Here is an 18,426-nt window from a genome sequence, read left to right as displayed (position 1 = left end):
TAGAGTTATGACTATACCACCACCACCACCACCACCACCACCACCACCACCACCACTACATCTACAACGACAGATAATAGCTAAACTTTACTTGAGTACTTCATATTTACCAAGTATTGTTTCACTTAAACTCACAGCTACCCTAAGGGATAAATTCTGTCACTAACCCCACTTTATAGATAAGGAAACCAAGAACCAGAAAGGTGAATGGTCTTGCCCAAAGCATTACTGCTAATATGGGATGAGCTGGTCTTTGAACCTAGGCTGACCAACTCTCTGACTCTTCATGGTAAAAGAACTATTTGAAGTTTGTTTACCCTGACTTGAAGAAGTGTTTTAAGTATATTTCACACATCTTCACTTTTAAAAACCATGCTTCAGCCCTAACAGCTGAATTATGCTTTATTTAACCAGAAAAGTGTTAAAAATCTCACCTACGAGTTCATTGTTTTAAAAAAAGAATAGTTCTCAAAATATGAATAAAGCCTTAATTTTTTTTTATCGAGTACCTACTCTACCACGTACTTTGCATAAGTAATCTCACTTATGTAAAACAAGCATCATCAACTCAACTTGGTCACAAAGTCAGTAAGTTGGAAAACATTCAAACCTGGGTCCACCTAACTCCAAAGCCTAGATCCTTCTACTACATATTAAACAGTAAATCCAAAGTAAAAGCAATTTTAATCATAATGCTTTATCTAAAAATGGTTTCACTCTCTGCTATAGCTAACAGAAACAAGTTTTGTTTAAAATGAAAATAATGCGTACTTTGTAAATAAATATTTCTCTTAAATCTAGTGTGTTGATTTTCACCCACGCATCTTTGTAAATACCTTTTATCTCTTAGTAGCTTTTCTGAGTGTTTAAGCCTAAAATTTTTGTGATGAATATTTAAAGTTCACTAAGGCAAGCTGAGAGGCCATCATTCTATCATCTTTAAATTCTTACTTACGTTAAATTAGAGACATAAACTTATCAGACTACACAAAATACTGAATGACTCCAGAATAATCAAATTTGCTATATATAACCTTTGCTTTTTAATGGACTATCTCCAAGCTTAAACTTTCAATATGCCATACTCAAAGTAATGGTTAGATTGTCATTTGTTAAGAAACCACTAAAAGTGCTTAAGTTTCACAGTTTCAATTTCTACAAACCTGTTGAGATTGAATTTTTTCAGCCAATGCAGTATCATTTTAACAAATACATTTTGGTTCTTATCATATGCAAGTTACTGTTTCAGAAATCTGTGGGATGTAATGTTACAAAAGGAAGGCAGAACAGCTCACTTGTGGAGTTGGGGCTCTGACGTCAGACAGGCATGGTTTAAAATCTTAGCTCCATCACTTATTAGCTATGAGGTCTTGGGCAAGTTATGTAATTTAACCCTTCTAAGACAGTTTCCACATCTCTAAAACGGCTGAAGTAATAGTATATATCTCAAAGGGTTTGGGGGAATATTAAGTAATTAATAAAGTATGTGTAATACTGGCACAAAAGAAGCAAATATTAGTGGCTGCTATTATTACTATTACATCCTCAAGTAATTTACAATTTCTTGAAGAGCTCTTATGAACATGTACTCACAGGTACTTCTCCTGCCTGAGGAACAAGTAAACTAAATCCCTCCCTTTTGTTTAATCCAAAACTAGCAAAAAGGCAAGTACGTGTATCATATGTAAAAAATATGATTTAGATTTCTCAAACTGTTAATACTCTCCTTTTTTTCATCACCTCAAATATACACAGAATAACACTTCTATCTAAGATCTTTTATTGGGCCATCCAGAAGCACGGATAATATAGCTGGATCCTATTTGTTTGCTCTATATTAACAAGTTAAAGGAAAGGATGGCAATCAAAGTACAAGAAGTTTTATGGAGAACTTTTTTCCTTTGTCTTTGTTTTTAAAGATTTGAAGTTCTACTTTATCACACACAGTCATTTCATATTAAGATTATAAGGTAATAATTTAGAAATTATAAGATAATAAAGTCTCCACTTACACTTGAAAGTCTTTACCAGGAATACCTTATAGCATACCTTTCTGTATGCCAATACTAAGATTTTTACTTGACAACAAAAAGATAAAACCACAACATCATTAGTCAGTCATGGGTCCATTACATGTGTCCTGGGCTCAAGCAAAGGCAAAAGGTAGATTAAGTTGACTTAGCAATTATAATCACACACACAAGAGGCAATGCTACTGAATTTAAGAGTTCTGAATCCTAAGTGTCCACTTCTCTTCCCTCCTTTGTGGCTTTCTCTGGCTATTATACACTACTATATCTGGAGTTTCAATTATCCCCCTTTTGTTAGCAGTGTCCAATGAATGAGGTGGCAACAGCTTGCTGGTGCTTTTTAACCGGTGCTGTAACTTCCAATTTTTCTGATGATGCCTTAAATTCAGCATGACTCATATTTCAAATTAATCACTATCACTATAGTATTTTGTCCTCCAAAAGGTAAATGTTACTGGGAGAATGAAGTCCCTAGTGCTCAATTCTACATGATCCAACGCGCAGAGAATGACAGCCCTGGAATCTGGTGTTGGGAGGAGGGAGTGATGGAAAAACAGAGAAGGTAGAATTAGTAAGAAAACAAAAAGCTAAAAATGAAACCTTTACTGATTAATAATTTTACCTGTAGGTCAAACCCTAAAAGCAAACAATAAAAAGTGTTATCTAAGGGCCTAATGATTAACAATTTTATAGGTTCAGTCCTATTACCTTTTGCAGAAGTTTATCATGTTGGCAAGTATAAACTTTATTCTTTAAATGAAGACATGCAAGTTGAATGGATACTAAGGTTCCATGAATACAACAGAATTCGCTGAGAGGGCTGTGACTAGCTCCTGTGAGCATATTTCCATTGGTGTTCTCAGGGGAAAAAGGAAGGGGGTTATCAAGAGGCAAGATTCATCACAAAAGTAAACAGAAGGATCCTATGATATGAATAGGAGATGAACTGAAAGCCAGTCTAAATACACATCATAGACATGGAACTAATCTTGCAATTTATTAGGAAGGGAAGCAGGTATTGCATTGGGAAGAGAATGTAGAGTGTGGTGTCAACGCTGTGAAGGGAAGTAGCCTCTAGCACTATCTTGGGCAGTTTCTTCATCTGAAAAATGGAGATTATTCTACATACCTCACAAATGTGTTATGAGAATCAAATAAGATAACATATTTAATGCACCCAAGTATTGCACTACCTCTTAAAACAAATTAGAGAAATCAGAGCTATTAGTATAGGACCTAGAAGGTGATATAATGGAAAGAGGCCAATGTGTGCAAGGAAAAGATTTGTCTATTAATCACATTTTACCATTTATTAGTTCTATAATCTTGGGAAAATTATTTAAATTTCTTGAACCTCAGTTTCCTCATCTGTAAAATGGGGACTATTTATACATCACATTAAGTTGTTGTGAACACAAAATTATGTAAGTAAAATGTCTCACGTCTGGTACACTGTAACTGCTATTATTATTAGGAGGATGATTACTAATAATGAATGTCTGCAATCTAAGAGTAGGAAGTAATAATTTCCATGGAAACAGAATAAACACAAGGCACTATTTTATTTTTCCCTTTTCATGGCCATGTCTAAATCTTAAAATTGCTCAGAAGTCTTCATATTTAAGGTTGACAATCTGGTACATGAAATTCTCACTACTTTTGCTGAGACCTCACCAAATCAAATCTAGCACAAACTACAAAGGGTTAGGCTGTCCTCATTCTCATAGATGTCAGCCAGCAACGGTAAAATAATAGGTCTAATGTTTATGCAAATGTAAATGAGATTTTAAACAATTCCAAAAAACTATACAAACACTGCTGTTTAGAGTTTTGTTTTTTTTTTTTTTAAAGATTTTATTTATTTATTTAACAGAGAGACAGCCAGTGAGAGAGGGAACACAGCAGGGAGAGTGGGAGAGGAAGAAGCAGGCTCATAGCGGAGGAGCCCGATGTGGGACTCGATCCCGGTACACCGGGATCACGCCCTGAGCCGAAGGCAGACGCTTTAACGACTGCGCTACCCAGGCGCCCCTGTTTAGAGTTTTAAATCATATTATCTTTTGATGGCTGCTATATGTTTTCTCTTGTATTACATTCCTTTTACTTCTTTTGAGAAATCTCAAAGAAAAAAGCAATAATGGATAGGTGGAGAAAATATTAAAAAATCTAAACAAGTAATTGATACAATCTAGTATGTAATTATTCTTAGTCATAAGAAATCACCATAGAATGTCTTTAGTCTGTTCTCAGGAGGCAATTAGAAGTGTGTAATTAAAACACACTTGATTTTCATACAACTTTCATCCACTACATAAAGTAAAGTACACCTACGGTGGTTGGGTTGCCAGACTTTAATTATGAGAGTAATAAAGGGTTATGGTTTTTGCTTATCTGAAAGATTTCTAAGAAAAGACTAAAAAGGAAATTTAACATTTTCTACCTGTAAGTCAGAGAAAACAAACACAATGATAAGTGCCACACATTACACTCTATTTCCTCAGAGATCATATCCCCAGCAACTCAATCAACTGCACTGTAACTGTGGACTCTTAAGAAAGGGAAAGGACCTTGGGCCCCTGAAAGAAAGAAGTCAAAATGAAGGTACTTTACTTATCCAAGATTCCTGGCTGTCGACTTACCCGTATTTTATTTATTTATTTACCCTTACCAACCTCAGCTCTTTTATTTTCCAGTTCACACAAGATTAGAGAAAGAAAGGAATGAAAGTAGTAGTAGTTATGGATAGCCAAAATAAGAGTACTATAGAGTTATACCCATAAGCTAAGGAAAAACAAAAAGGAATTAACTATTAGAAGGCTGACTGGGGCTTTTCAGCAAAGGAGCAAAAAATCTACGTCAAAACTGATGTATCCAGTTGGTGGCTGAGCTTCTAGCTTACATAGCAAGTGCTACTTAGGACAGAAGAGATATATATGATTAATTTTATTCCTATCTAAAAAAGAGAGTAAAATAAAAGATTTTATTCTTAAAGTTGTAAAGCTTCAGCAATCTTGAAAATCTATCAACTGTATCCCCAATGATGTTGGCTAATGAAACACAACTAGTTTTCGACCTTACCTTCTCAATCATATTTATTAAAATAAATGTAGTGAAAATTCCATCTCTAATGCATTATAACAATTTCCCTATATCCAACCAATACTTTCCTTTTTTTTTTTTAAGGTTTATTTATTTATTTTAGAAAGACAGAGATCATGAGCAGGAGGGGCAGAGGGAAAGGGAGAGAAAATTTTAAGCAGACTCTGCACTGAGCACGGAGCCTGATGCAGGGCTCCAACTCATGACCCTGAGATCACAACCTGAGCTGAAGCCAACAGTCGGACACTCAACTGACTGCACCACCCAGGCGCCCCCAACTCAATACTTTCTTACATTAGTTTCCCTTTTCCTAACAATCAGCTGAATTTCTAATATTGAAATATGGTAAACTTGGGCAGTTAGATACTACTAGCCAGCAAAATAAGAATTTTACAAATGCTCATTGTTTGTGTTCTTCATGAGAAAACTGGCTGGGTGATGGCTCTTCATAGGTGAACTTTTTCAGCTAATAATTTAGAGCAAGCACTGGTATGCTTACCACATAAAATTTAGTTATTTAAAGATGCTTTAAGCAAGTTAACTAATCTTTGCTTAATACATGCACTGCAAATAAACTTGATCTTCCCAACTTTCTTTCTAAATATCTAAAAGTACATATCCTGTAAAAAGACACTAAAATATGTATTTAAAAGCATCACTTACCTCATCACTTTCAGGCTGTGAAAACACAATCGGCTGGCCTGTATCTGAAGTTTCCCTTATATTAATATGTAAGGGAATGTCTCCTAAAAGAGTCCACCAGACATCCATTAATACTACAAAAGTTTTTATAGGCATTTGGAATTTCACTATTTGAACTTCAGAAAAAAAAACCCAAAATTTAAATTAAATTCATTCAAATCAACTTGAATTAAGACTCTCCTCAAGTTGCTAAATCTCTAAAAAAGGAATTTCAAATGAAAATTAGGGGCAACATATTCCATTTTGAGGGCAGTTCAGGGATTGTATAGGTATATATGAAAGCTATGTGGCGGCCAATCAAGGGATAAGGCCTCTGATTTAGTCTTTGCTGGAGGTCTTCCAGCAAGAAATGGCTTGGAAGACATTTATAAAATTATTTCTCCCTGTAATGTCTGATATAGACACATCACACCAAACAATAAGAGGAAGATGAAGAGGAAATGATGGGGAGACAAAGCTGTCCAAAAACAAGTATAACAAAATTACCTTCCTAATGTTGGCAGAAGAATAAGAGAACTGCTGAAAAGTAAGGCAGCTCTGTTATCTCCACTACCTGCCTCTTTATTCGATAGAACTATTTTTCTTTTGTTATGTATCAATCTATATAGCATTATATGTAACTTGTGAACTTGATGAGATCTCAGGAAATATATAAGAACCTCCACTATACAGACTTGAGGTTGAAAAGGTTGTGCGCCTCTCCTGAGGCTATGTTACTATTAGGTGGTAGAATGTAGGGGGAAAATGCTCTGATCCATCATCCAATTGATTCCACCACCCCTTCACAAATGAAGCCTCTCAAAAGGTTTAGATTTAAAATGCAGTAAATAGAGTCATAAGTAGAAAAGTTAACTCGTCATGGTACTGAGCATTCTTAGAACCACTCCAAATCCATGTAACGGTTACTGAAACTTATGTGTGCATTTATATAAATAAGTTAGTCAGCACCATGCCAGGCTAGGTAAATAAAGCAGAAGTATATGTTACAAAATTACAAATCTATTACAAGTTATATTATAAAGTACACAGAGGAACATATTTCATTCTCCTCTTGTCAGCAAATTTGGGAATCTTGATCAACTCTTTAAATCTTTCCTGAACGTTTAATAGCCTATGACAAAATACCTGAATATTTCAATAGTCATTTAAAGATTAGCTTTTCAGTAAATCTGATGTTTATTCTTAGAACAACTTAAGACTGTAAGAAACTGTCACAGGGGTAAGGGAAAATACGTTAAAGAAAACTCTTAGAAATCCATAAAGCTTTTTCCTTAATTTATGCCATTATAGTAAGGAATCCTGAATGCTTTCATTTCTACTGCAGTAATGGAAGAAAATAAAGCAAAACCTTCTCCTTTATATCGTCATTTATCAATATAGCTTCTGCTTTCCACAGACTCATAATCCTATCTATAAGCGCAGAAGAGTTGATGAAGAAAGAGGGAAACCTTTTTAGAAAATAGGTGGCACACCATAGTGAGAGTGGTAATGGGCTAACAGCTGTCTATCAGAGAAGGATAAAAAGGAGTAATGGTATGGGAGGCGGGTAAAGTGCAGCCTAGCCTTGAAAAGTATCTTTGAGGGGCTAGGTCTGAAGGAAGAAAGGGCATATTTCAGAGACATAATGACTATGCATAATCTGTCCTGGTAGGTAATATGGAGAAAGTTCTGAGAGCCATTTTACCAAATAATTTTTTAAATATAGCCCAATGGATTAAAATAAATTAAGAGGCAGCCAGGGAGTGAGTAAAAGACATATAAGGGCTCCTGGGGAGTTCAACCAGCCAGGAGGCCATAACTGGGAGAGCTCTTACCCTGATTTCAGTTCCTCCTTCCCACCTCCAACCTCTTTGTTATTGGAGCCCCTGCTCCCGATCATGGGAGGTCTCACTGGGCCCCATGACCGCTTTAAAAGGAGGAGATGAGCTCTGAGTTAGAACTCTGAATTATTTTTCCCAGAACACCGTTAGATACAACAATCTATAAGCACTATCCATTTTTTGTGATCAGTAATCAGTGTTTCTGACACTTTTTAGGGTAACTAAACATGCGTAAGCTGTTGAGTAAAATGTAATTTCCATATGTGAGACTGTTTCTCTTTGAGATATATTTCAAATTCAAAATAAGTGATTTACAATATTGTACCACCCATTTATAAATCAGGGAATTATAATATTGTCAGCATAATTCAATAATGCCATTATAATTACACATTTACTTTATTACATAAGTGAATGTCAATCTGTTGTTATTATGCAGATTTGGGAAACTGAACTTTCTAGGTTAGTTAAATAAAAAACAGTTGCAGAATACAATTAGTGGTTATAATTATAGCAATGTATCAAAATATATCATTAGTATTCACCTGGTACCGTGGTGGCTGCTATAGCGTGAACGCATAATAACAATAACACATTTAACATCAACTTTTAGAAACTGATATAATAAAGAATGCTTTGAAATTCCTTGCTCTCTAAGGGATCTTAATTGTTAACTACCTAAAACTAATAATTCACTCTATTCCTCCCTTATTCAGCATCTAACATCTGCCTTTGCCCAGAACAGAAACTCATTCAAAAGGAAAGTATCAACACATGTTTCCTAAAATGTCCATTAAGTTGCCTGTGGATTTTTCAAAAATTATGTTTAATTTAAAATCTGTGTTTTGCTTACTTACCACACAATTTTACTTTTCATAACACCAATCCTTCAATTCAGTAACATGAACAGTATATACAACATGAATTTCATGTGCCGTATCTCATAGACATGGCAAAAACATATAAAAAGATCACAGAAAACAGAAAATATTACCTTTCTAGAGCAAAAGGACTGATAAATTCAGATCTTATCGGGAAGGCATTTTTTTCATATGCACCAAAAACTGACACTTCCAAAGGTTGCTACAACACACTAACCAGGTGTTTTCATCTACCTGTTATACTGAGAGATGTGTTCCTTTAGCAAACAAACCAACGACCATTATTTAAAATAAGGACTTCAAATTACAGTACTCATACCATGAAACTCTTCTCAAATTCATGTTGCAGGCAGTTTTACTCACAGCAAAAGTTATAATTGGCAGAACAAACCTCCTCTCCAAAGAGCCTTCCACTAATGAAGTATTAATAAAAGCAAAGGAGGGCTAACACATACAACTCCCTACTATCTTAATTTAAAGCACAAAACTGAAGACAATTCATCATTTTCTGGGACACTCTTCATCACCATTCCTTATCCCCACCTTCCCTTCTGCCATTTCCTCTGCAAAAGAATATCCTATGATCTTACCTAGAACATCAAGATCAAGGGTCCGTGCTAGTCTTCTTGCACCATCAGCACCAAAAATATGAGTTCTATGTTTACATTTTGGACACTGGAAAACACTCATATTTTGGACAAGGCCCAGGACCTAGAATAACAAAAACCACTGAAATTAAAACAAAATTAAGCCAAATCTCAATCCATTATTTCAACAAGTTTTTACTGAGTGCCCACTGGGTTCTAGTGATACAGTGATGAATAAGTTACGGTCTCTGCTCTAAAGGGAACTCACAAGCTAGAGGGGGAAAGAGACACATGTAATTAACTTTAATAATGTGATAACGCTAAAGATAAAGAAGTGACAGGGATAAAAAAAAAAATCTGTCTGGGAAGAATAAGAGGTATCTCTGAGCTGCCCACATTACCCAGAATTGTTTCTTCGGGTTGAGGGTGAGAAGAAGGGTTGAGGCCCACAGCAGGAATTCTAGGCAGAAAGAGCGACACAAGCCAAGACAGTGAAATATAACTGCACATGGCCTATTTGGGCTGCACACTAATGGAGGGCAAAGGCAGAAGCTGGTTTGATAAGGGAGGTCAGAGTCTGATGGTAAGGTGCTAAATGCCATTCATGACTTTCTTCTTGTGAAAACAGAAAACCACAAAAGATTTTTAAAGTTGAAAAGATGATCTCACAAAAGGTTTTTCAAGTTGAAAAACCAGTCCCAAGAGGTAATGTTACACAATCAGATCTGTGTTTTAGAAATTTAGCTCTTGATAGCAATACAGAAAAAATCAGCAGAAACAAACACAGGAAAATAAAGGGAAAAGAGGCTACTGTGAACAAAGCCCCACAGCAAATGACAGCTAACAAATACTGAGTGCTTATTATATCCCAGGCACTGGGGTAAGTGTTTTAGATGAACTACCTTATTTACGCCTATTAAAAACTTTATGAGATGGGCATTTTATCATCCCCATTCCATAGCTGAGAAAAGAACACAGCTAGCAAAAGACTAAAACTCAACTCTTATCAGAATGTTATCATTTGAAACAAAAATTTCAAGCTTTATAGAAAGTGTCCATCTCTAAGTTTCCCTAACTTCTAGCACAAAATAGATTCTGAATAAATAGACAGGCCCTGCAAATGTAACCCTTACTCATGTTTCTCTTAATCCCATTTTCTTATTAATGGAAAGCACTGCGTCTCTTCTAGAATAAAAATAAGGAACACAGTTATCAAAGGCTTAGAGATAATATGTCTATATCATCCTGTCAACTCCACCAAAAAGATCATCATTATAGGAGGTATCTCTATTAGAACATTTGCATTTTTAAATGAAGAATAGCGCTGATAATCCACAATGAACCATATAGACAAGATGATGATGAAATTTCTTATTCTTTCTGAAAAGAGAAACTGAACAGACTAAAGTTTCCCAGAACATATGCAAATGAAGACAAATTGTGAGGGACATAAATTTGTAGCTAAGCATTTTCCAAGCATCTAATATACACTCTTCTGCTGATGCAAAGTATAATAAAAAATAAATCATATTGGACTTTGGTAATTCAATACCATCTCCAAAATGCCACAAGACAACACAGCTAAAGATCACACACCTTATTTGTTTATTCAGTATGTCTATATCATACACCCATTGCTTGGGCAGTTTTACTGCCATTTACGTTAAATGTGATATATTCCCCTCACTGTACGCTTTCAATTTAAACATAAAAATATCACTCAAGAAATGGGAAAAGGAAAAACATTTAAATACTGTGAAAATCTAGGTGAGGGTATATTCTAATCCAGAGAGAATAGGAAAAGCATCCCTACTCCAGAATCTCTTGGACTCCCTAAGACATAGGAAGGTATGGAGCAGGACTGTATTTTCAACTTACATGATTAACTTATTATCAATACCTTTTTTTTTTTTTAAGATTTTATTTATTTATTTGACAGAGACAGCCAGCGAGAGAGGGAACACAAGCAGGGGGAGTGGGAGAGGAAGAAGCAGGCTCCCAGTGGAGAAGGGAGCCTGATGCAGGGCTTGATCCCAGGACCCTGGGATCATGACCTGAGACGAAGACAGACGCTTAACCAACTGAGCCACCCAGGCGCCCCTATCAATATCTTATTGTTGATCTCCATGGCCTATATAAATGTCTCAGACATGTTCTCTATATAGACTACAAAACATCACAAACATAAAACTGTAAGCAAACTTGATATTTAATGAGCTCCTATTATATGCCAGTAACTGAGCTAAACAAAAAGAGTAGCATACAGTGGTAAGCAAAACAGACTTGATCCTTGCTCTCCTGGAGCTTGCACGCTAATTAGAGAAACAGACTGAACAATTACTAGTACAAAAATCTACTTTAAAAATGGAAGATGGGGCGCCTGGGTGGCACAGCGGTTAAGTGTCTGCCTTCGGCTCAGGGCGTGATCCCAGCGTTCTGGGATCGAGCCCCACATCAGGCTTCTCTGCTGGGAGCTTGCTTCTTCCTCTCCCACTCCCCCTGCTTGTGTTCCCTCTCTCGCTGGCTGTCTCTTGCTGTCAAATAAATAAATAAAATCTTAAAATAAATAAATAAAATAAAAACGGAGGAGCTTTTCTGGAAGCAAAGTACAGAGGATTATGAGAGTGTAGAACAGACAGAACTACATCTACCCTGGTAACCACAGAGGAGTTCCTTAAGGAAATATGTGACCTAAAAGTTAAAGAACAAGCAGGTAAAAACAAGGAGAAGAGGAGGGAAAACTCTCAAGACTGAAGTAGGGAGCACAAGTCTCCTTTAAGGAATTGAAAGTCCAGCATGGTTGAGGTATGGAGTGAGTGGTGTGAGATTTTTCCAGCAGGTCACAGAGCACTAAACATAAATAAAAAAATTATTTTGTTAAACTGACTTTAAAATTAATAACTTAATTGGAAGACACAATTAAGAGAGTGAAAAGGCAAGCTATAAAGCAGGAGATGGGATTTATAATACACATCCATGACAAAGGGCTTTTATCCGGAATATTAAAGAACTCTACAAACCAACAAGAGAACATCAGAAATTAAAAAATGGGCAAGACTTAACAGGCACTCCTTAAAAGAGGGTATCCAAAGACCAACAAACTTGAAGTTTTCAACTTCACTATCATCAGAGAAATGCAAATTAGAACCACAATGAGACATCACACATTTATGCTTAAGACCTGATTAGAACAGATGAATGTCTCTACAACAACAACAACAAATACCAAATCTTGGTGAGGACACAAAGCAAGTAAAACTCACAGCTTTAGCTGAGTGTGAACTGCTACAACCATTTTGGAAAACTGGAAAATTTTTTTATTTAAATTCAATTTAATTAACATATACTGTATTATTAGTTTCAGAGGTAGAATTTAGTGATTCATCAGTTGTGTGTAACACCCAGTGCTCATTACTTCTTCAAGTGCCCTCCTTAATGTCCATCACCCAGTTATCCCATTCCCCCACCCCTCTCCCCACCAGCAACCCTCAGTTTGTTTCCTACAGTTAAGAGTCTCTTATGGTTTGTCTCCCTCTCTGATTTCGTCATTTTATTTTTTCCTCTCTTCCCCTATGACCCTATTTTTTTTCTTAAATTCCACATGAGTGGGATCACGTAACTGTCTTTCTCTGATTGACTTATTTCGCTTAGCATAATACTCTCTAATTCCATTCACATCATTGCAAATCACCAGTTGCTTTTATTTAGTTAGTTAGTTTATTTTATTTTAGCAAGTATGGCGAGCGTGTAGTGGTATCTCATTGTGCTGGACTGTTCAAATCATTAATCTGTTTATACTGGGAACTACATTTCTTAGAACCTTCCTTCCTTTATGGCTTCTTGTTAGAATTCCCTAAAAGTAAAGTGACATGAGATTCAGCAGGCGGAAGTGAAGCCATAGGCATTACACTCTATAGTTTCCTTTGGCTAGAGGTGGGGAAAGCAATTTGCAGGAGTGCAGGTGTATTCCAGTTTGTCCTCTTTCTTCCTGATATTGGGCCCATCCTCTGCACTGTGGCTTTAATTTGCGTTGCCGTAATTACTAAAGAAGTTGAGCATATTTTTACATGTTTATTGGTCATTTGTATATTCTCCTCTGTAAAGCGTTCAACTCTCTTGTCTATTTTTTCCATTGATTACATGGGTTTGTTTTTTTTTTAACTGTAAGAATTCCTAGTGTTTTTCAATATAATTCCTTTGTTGATTGATTCTCAACTTTGATATTGGTTTCATGTTGAAATGATAACATTTTAATACACTGAGTTAAGTATATTATTAAAATTAAGGTCATCTGGGGTTTTTTGTACATTTTAAAATATGGCTACTAAAAATTTTTAAATGACACTTATGACTTGCATTACATTTCTATTGGACAGCACTGTTGTAAACAACTGAAGAGTGGCCATAGAACCGATTTGGTAGTTCTCCTATTTTACGTTGTTTCAAGGTCCTAAAGATGCACAAAAACATTTATGAGGGCCAGTGATTTATGAGTATTTTTGAAAATTGAAGAAACATGAAACATTAACCTTCAAGACTATACAGGAAAGATAAACTGTCAAGTTTCTTTGCTTTTAGTTGAAATTAAATCAACTGAGTGTGATAACACATACAAATACTTATTTGATTAATTAGAAAGAGAAAACAAATTACTTATTAAGATATACAGAGCATGTGGCAGACAACTTTTTCAAACCACAGGGTTTGCTGGAAGAAAATTCAGAAGAGAACCTTGAGTATTAAAAAGATTAGAAAACACGATGCTAGTTTTTAAGAGTAATGCTCTATAATCAATGTGTTTTGAACAGGAGCAGTTAATATAATAAGAAAGAACATTAGAATATCCATATGACACTTTTATTCATAAAAATTCTCTTAAATAGGAAAGACCATCCCCTACTGTCCCCCCCAAATGCCTTATACTGTGTGACTACTCCATGTGTTGCTAAGCTGTTTGTTTATTATAGAGCTATTTTGTGTATCTTCGATAGCAGAAACATTAGAAAACAGATGCTTTGCCAGAGCTTAATTTGCATAATACCATTGAGATGCAGCTGTACGCATGCTCAGTCATTTTTTAATGTCTCATCAAAATATAAGATTCTTTTTTGTCAATCAGACTCAAATAAAAAAAAATTTTAAGAGGAAAAAATATTAAGATCCTTATCTCTTTTTACCTCAGCTAGTTTTACTGAAAGAAAGTAAATGCTACATGCCTGCTTAACATCAGCCACCACAAACCTTTTACATGTTATTTTTACGTTATTCCAATCCGTCACTGGCTCAGAAGGGTACTTCTTTTATTAACTTTAAAAAAATTGACTCTCTTGAAATATCAACATTGCTCTGAAATATTGGATTTTTGTGTCCAACTGAATTGAATTAAGCAAGCTCAAAAGGCCCCAATTTTAATTTCTTCTTGGCATTTTAAATCCAGATTCAGGTAAGTAACAAGTAAGATTTTCAGGCTACTATATAATCCAATTTCTCAGGGTTACAATCAGGTTAAATTCTTGCTGGTTGGAATTTGTCATAAGGATTAAAACTATGATTTAAGAAAAAATGAGGAGAAATTGACTGTTAAATAGAGAATGAATAATAATAACTGAAATAGATTAGATTCTTAAGTGCTATTCAGTTCTCCATTAGCCTTGAACCAGTTTTTAGTATATTCCTTGAAGTATACAAATATAATTTTTTTAAGATTTATTTTCATTTATTTTAGAGAGAGAGAGCATGAGTGAGTGCAGTGGGGAGGGGCAGAGGGAGAGGGAGGAGTCTGAGGTGCGGCTCTATCCCATGACCCTGAGATCACTGCCTGAGCCGAAATCAAGAGTTGGATGCTTAACTGACTGGGCCACCCAGGTGCTCCCAATTATTATAATTTTTAAAAATGAGATGGGTTTTTCTAATTTTTCTTTCAGAAGAAGTAGTTTGGCATGAAAAGAACAATGAATGGGGAAACCTGCATTCATGTTCCTTTCAGGGACCAACTAAACAGCCGTGGGTCCATGAGGTACAATTCAACTTCTTTATGTCTTGAATTTCAAAATGAGGGTTTACAACAAATGATGATCTCTATAATAATGACCCCTAAAATCTACCACTAAAACAGTAACATTCAGAGCCACCTTTATAGTACCATATATATATAATTTAGATATATTATATATATATAATCTCATATAACTGCCATAAAAATATATATATATATAATCTCATTTAACTGCCATAACGACCTATGAGATGAGTCACAAAACACTGAAGCTATATTATTTGCTCAAGATGACACAGTTAGTAAATAACAAAGCCAAAATTTAAACCAGCTGGGTCACTGGTATGTATGCGGAAGTCACCAAAAAAGAAGACAAGCAAATGGACTCGAGGATTTTGTTCATGGAACTAGGTGGCCTGAAACAATGATGAGTCAATACAGTTTAGCAGGGAGATTTAGCATAGTAATTAAGAGCACAGTTATAAAGGAAGGCCTAATATGACCCCTTTTCACACTAACTGCTACAATCTAGGAGGCTTTAGACTTCACTTCCTTCCCCTGGTCATGGAACTCCCCTTCCCTAGAACACCCTCATTATACCTCTCTTGACTATCACCTGAACCTATGGCCCTTTAACTCCTTCCCATTTTTCAATTCACCCATTTCCTGTCTCGCTTGCCCACCTAGACAATCAGAACCCAATGGTAAGCAAATTTAATGGAAACTCCTCTTGTTCCCTGAAAATTCTCTCCTTGTGGTATTCTACCACGTCCATATTACTAAATTCTGGACTATTCAGTTTTGGATAATCCAGAAACAGCAGTTAAAAATGTGGGCTCTGGAAAGCACACTGCTTGGGATAGGAGCCCAGATGCCCACTAAACAGACAGGTAACCTTATGTGAGTTATTTGATCTTCTGTACCACGGTTTCCTCATCTGCAAAATGACAGAAATAATGTTATCTATCTCACAGGGTTGCTGTGAGGGTCATATTACTTTAATTCATGTAAATCACATAGAACAGCATTCTACTTAAACACATTCATGGACTTCTAAGAGATCCCAAGGCAAGACACAAATGAGCATACAACTTTGGTCTCTGAGATGTAATTATGGCCAAGATACAGAATGCTACCCAGTTTTATAAAGGTTATCAATAAAGAAAAGTCACTTTTCTAAAAGTGGAAAAATTAACCAATTGTGAAAAAGAAAGCCACATGTGATATCATGTGCAAACTAATTAGTGTGTTCCTAGAAAGAATTCAAAAAGGACTTTGTAAGGCCTCTATAGCCAATAATGAAAATTCTTCAAATACATCAAAGGTATAAGACTTCCCAGAGAACCAAATGAAACCAGTTGATAATCACAGAGGAAAAACTATGCTCAAGGAGGAAAGGAGAGAATAAATATGTCACTTGCCTCGACTGTCACATAAGATTACTTATCTCTAAATTGTTTTTTAAGGCAGGTCAGCTTGAGGTATTAAATACAATAGGACAGGGGATGCCTGGGTGGCTCAGTCGGTTAGGCATCTGCCTTCGGCTCAGGTCATGATCCTGGGGTCCTGGAATTGAGCCCTGCATCAAGCTCCCTGCTCAGCAGGGAGTCTGCTTCTCCCTCTCCCCCTGCTTGTACTCTCTCTGCCAAATAAATAAATTTTAAAAATTTAAAAATAAATAAATAAAGGGACTTTTGTGGTCTAACAGACAAACTAGACAGACGCTAAAAAAGCTCTAAGACAGGTATCATGAGTTTTGAAGATATTCAAGGGTGAAGGTGTGGAACTCCAGGTCCAAATGATTACCTTAACTACCATAAATGGCTATTCAGAAAAATAATAAACCACAACTCTGATCCTCATTGCTAAGACAATGTGTAGGGTCTGTGACAATGAAAATGAAAAGCAATGGAAAATGGAAAGAAAACATTGATAAGAATCATCTGTTTTAGGTCCTAAGATCACCTAATTTTTCTTAGAAGAAAATATAATCATTAACTGTTATAAATAAATAAAAGTTTCACACCACAGTATTTTTTTTCTTTGGTTTTTTGTTTGTTTTTAACCAGCAGGAAAAGTAAACCACAGGAATAGCAAAATTCCTATCTCCCTTTTTAAAATAAATATTTGCAAGCCTGAAATAGTTACAGAACTTTCAGAATTATTTACACAGGGGAAAAAAAAAAGTAAGTTCAGTGACTAGCATTAGGCTTTAATCTATACTTTGTTTCCAGGTCAACTGTAGCAGACAGGTACCTGTTGACCTAAGCCCATGATCTCATCTTCCTTGGCTCATAGCTAACCTACATTTCTTGGGCTCCTTGAGAAGTGTGACATGTGACCACATGACTAAGTTTTAGTGAAATGTGAACAGACATGTATGTATGTCTGGTCCATAAAAATCTCCACATGCATGCCTCTGTGCTATCTTTTCCTGGCTCAAATGAGGATGGCCCCAAAGGAGGGCTTAGAACTCACATTTGAACATGGCAGAGGCTACAGTGGCCTAAATGACTTCCTGGAGGAAGACCACCCTGCTCACCTGTTCATCTATGAGTACTGTTACACGAGCAAGAAATAAACTGCTATTGTATTTGCATCATTCTATATTTTGAGGTTTATCTGTGACAGCAATGAACTGGATTAAATAATACCGATTTTATTTTTTAATTTTTTAAAATAATGCAAATTTCAAATCATTTTAGATTCTATATAACTTTAGCAATTTAATCTATATGAAGAGAATGGTTTAGGCTCAAATGAAGTACTCAAGGGGTGAGGAAATCTCAGACACTATTCACCTACATTTTTTTTTTTTTAAGATTTTATTTATTTATTCGACAGAGATAGAGATAGCCAGTGAGAGAGGGAACACAAGCAGGGGGAGTGGGAGAGAAAGAAGCAGGCTCATAGCAGAAGAGCCTGATGTGGGGCTCGATCCCATAACGCTGGGATCACGCCCTGAGCCAAAGGCAGACGCTTAACCGCTGTGCCACCCAGGCGCTCCCTCACCTACATTTTTAATAATTTCTTGTTAAAATTCTTATTAGCAAATAAGGGACTAGTCAAAATATGTAGGCCAAATACATAAATATATATGGATTACAAATTTATCTGTTTCATCATATTATTCTAAAAGTAATTATAATAAGCAACATTAATTACATTGATATTGGTTGGTCAGCTTGTGCCAAACACTGTACTAAGCCCTCTGTGGGCATTATCTCATTTATTTCTCACGTCAAACTTCTGAAGGAAACAGTACTATAATTTCCACATTATGAATTAAATAACTTGCTTAGGTCATACAGC

General features: G+C 35.8%; 1 protein-coding gene across 9 annotated transcripts in view; it reads right to left on the bottom strand.

Annotated features, from left to right (window-relative positions):
- Positions 1–18,426, bottom strand: part of NUBPL (nucleotide binding protein like) — a 290,856-nt gene that overhangs the window by 79,409 nt on the left and 193,021 nt on the right. For 6 of the 9 annotated variants that reach the window (XM_040620813.1, XM_040620814.1, XM_040620812.1 and 3 more), the window contains 2 exons: positions 9,123–9,243; positions 5,793–5,875 (listed from right to left, as the gene is read on the bottom strand). In XM_040620813.1, the coding sequence (XP_040476747.1) occupies positions 5,793–5,875; positions 9,123–9,243 (204 nt within the window). The remainder of the gene's footprint in view (positions 1–5,792; positions 5,876–9,122; positions 9,244–18,426) is intronic. The other 3 variants (XM_040620816.1, XM_008710413.2, XM_008710417.2) reach the window with 1 other exon arrangement.

The sequence above is a fragment of the Ursus maritimus genome, unplaced genomic scaffold (assembly GCF_017311325.1).
Source record: "Ursus maritimus isolate PB19 unplaced genomic scaffold, ASM1731132v1 scaffold_36, whole genome shotgun sequence".
Taxonomy (NCBI): Eukaryota; Metazoa; Chordata; class Mammalia; order Carnivora; family Ursidae; genus Ursus; species Ursus maritimus.
Note: the sequence above shows the minus strand (reverse complement) of the source record. Positions and strands in the feature narration are given on the sequence as shown.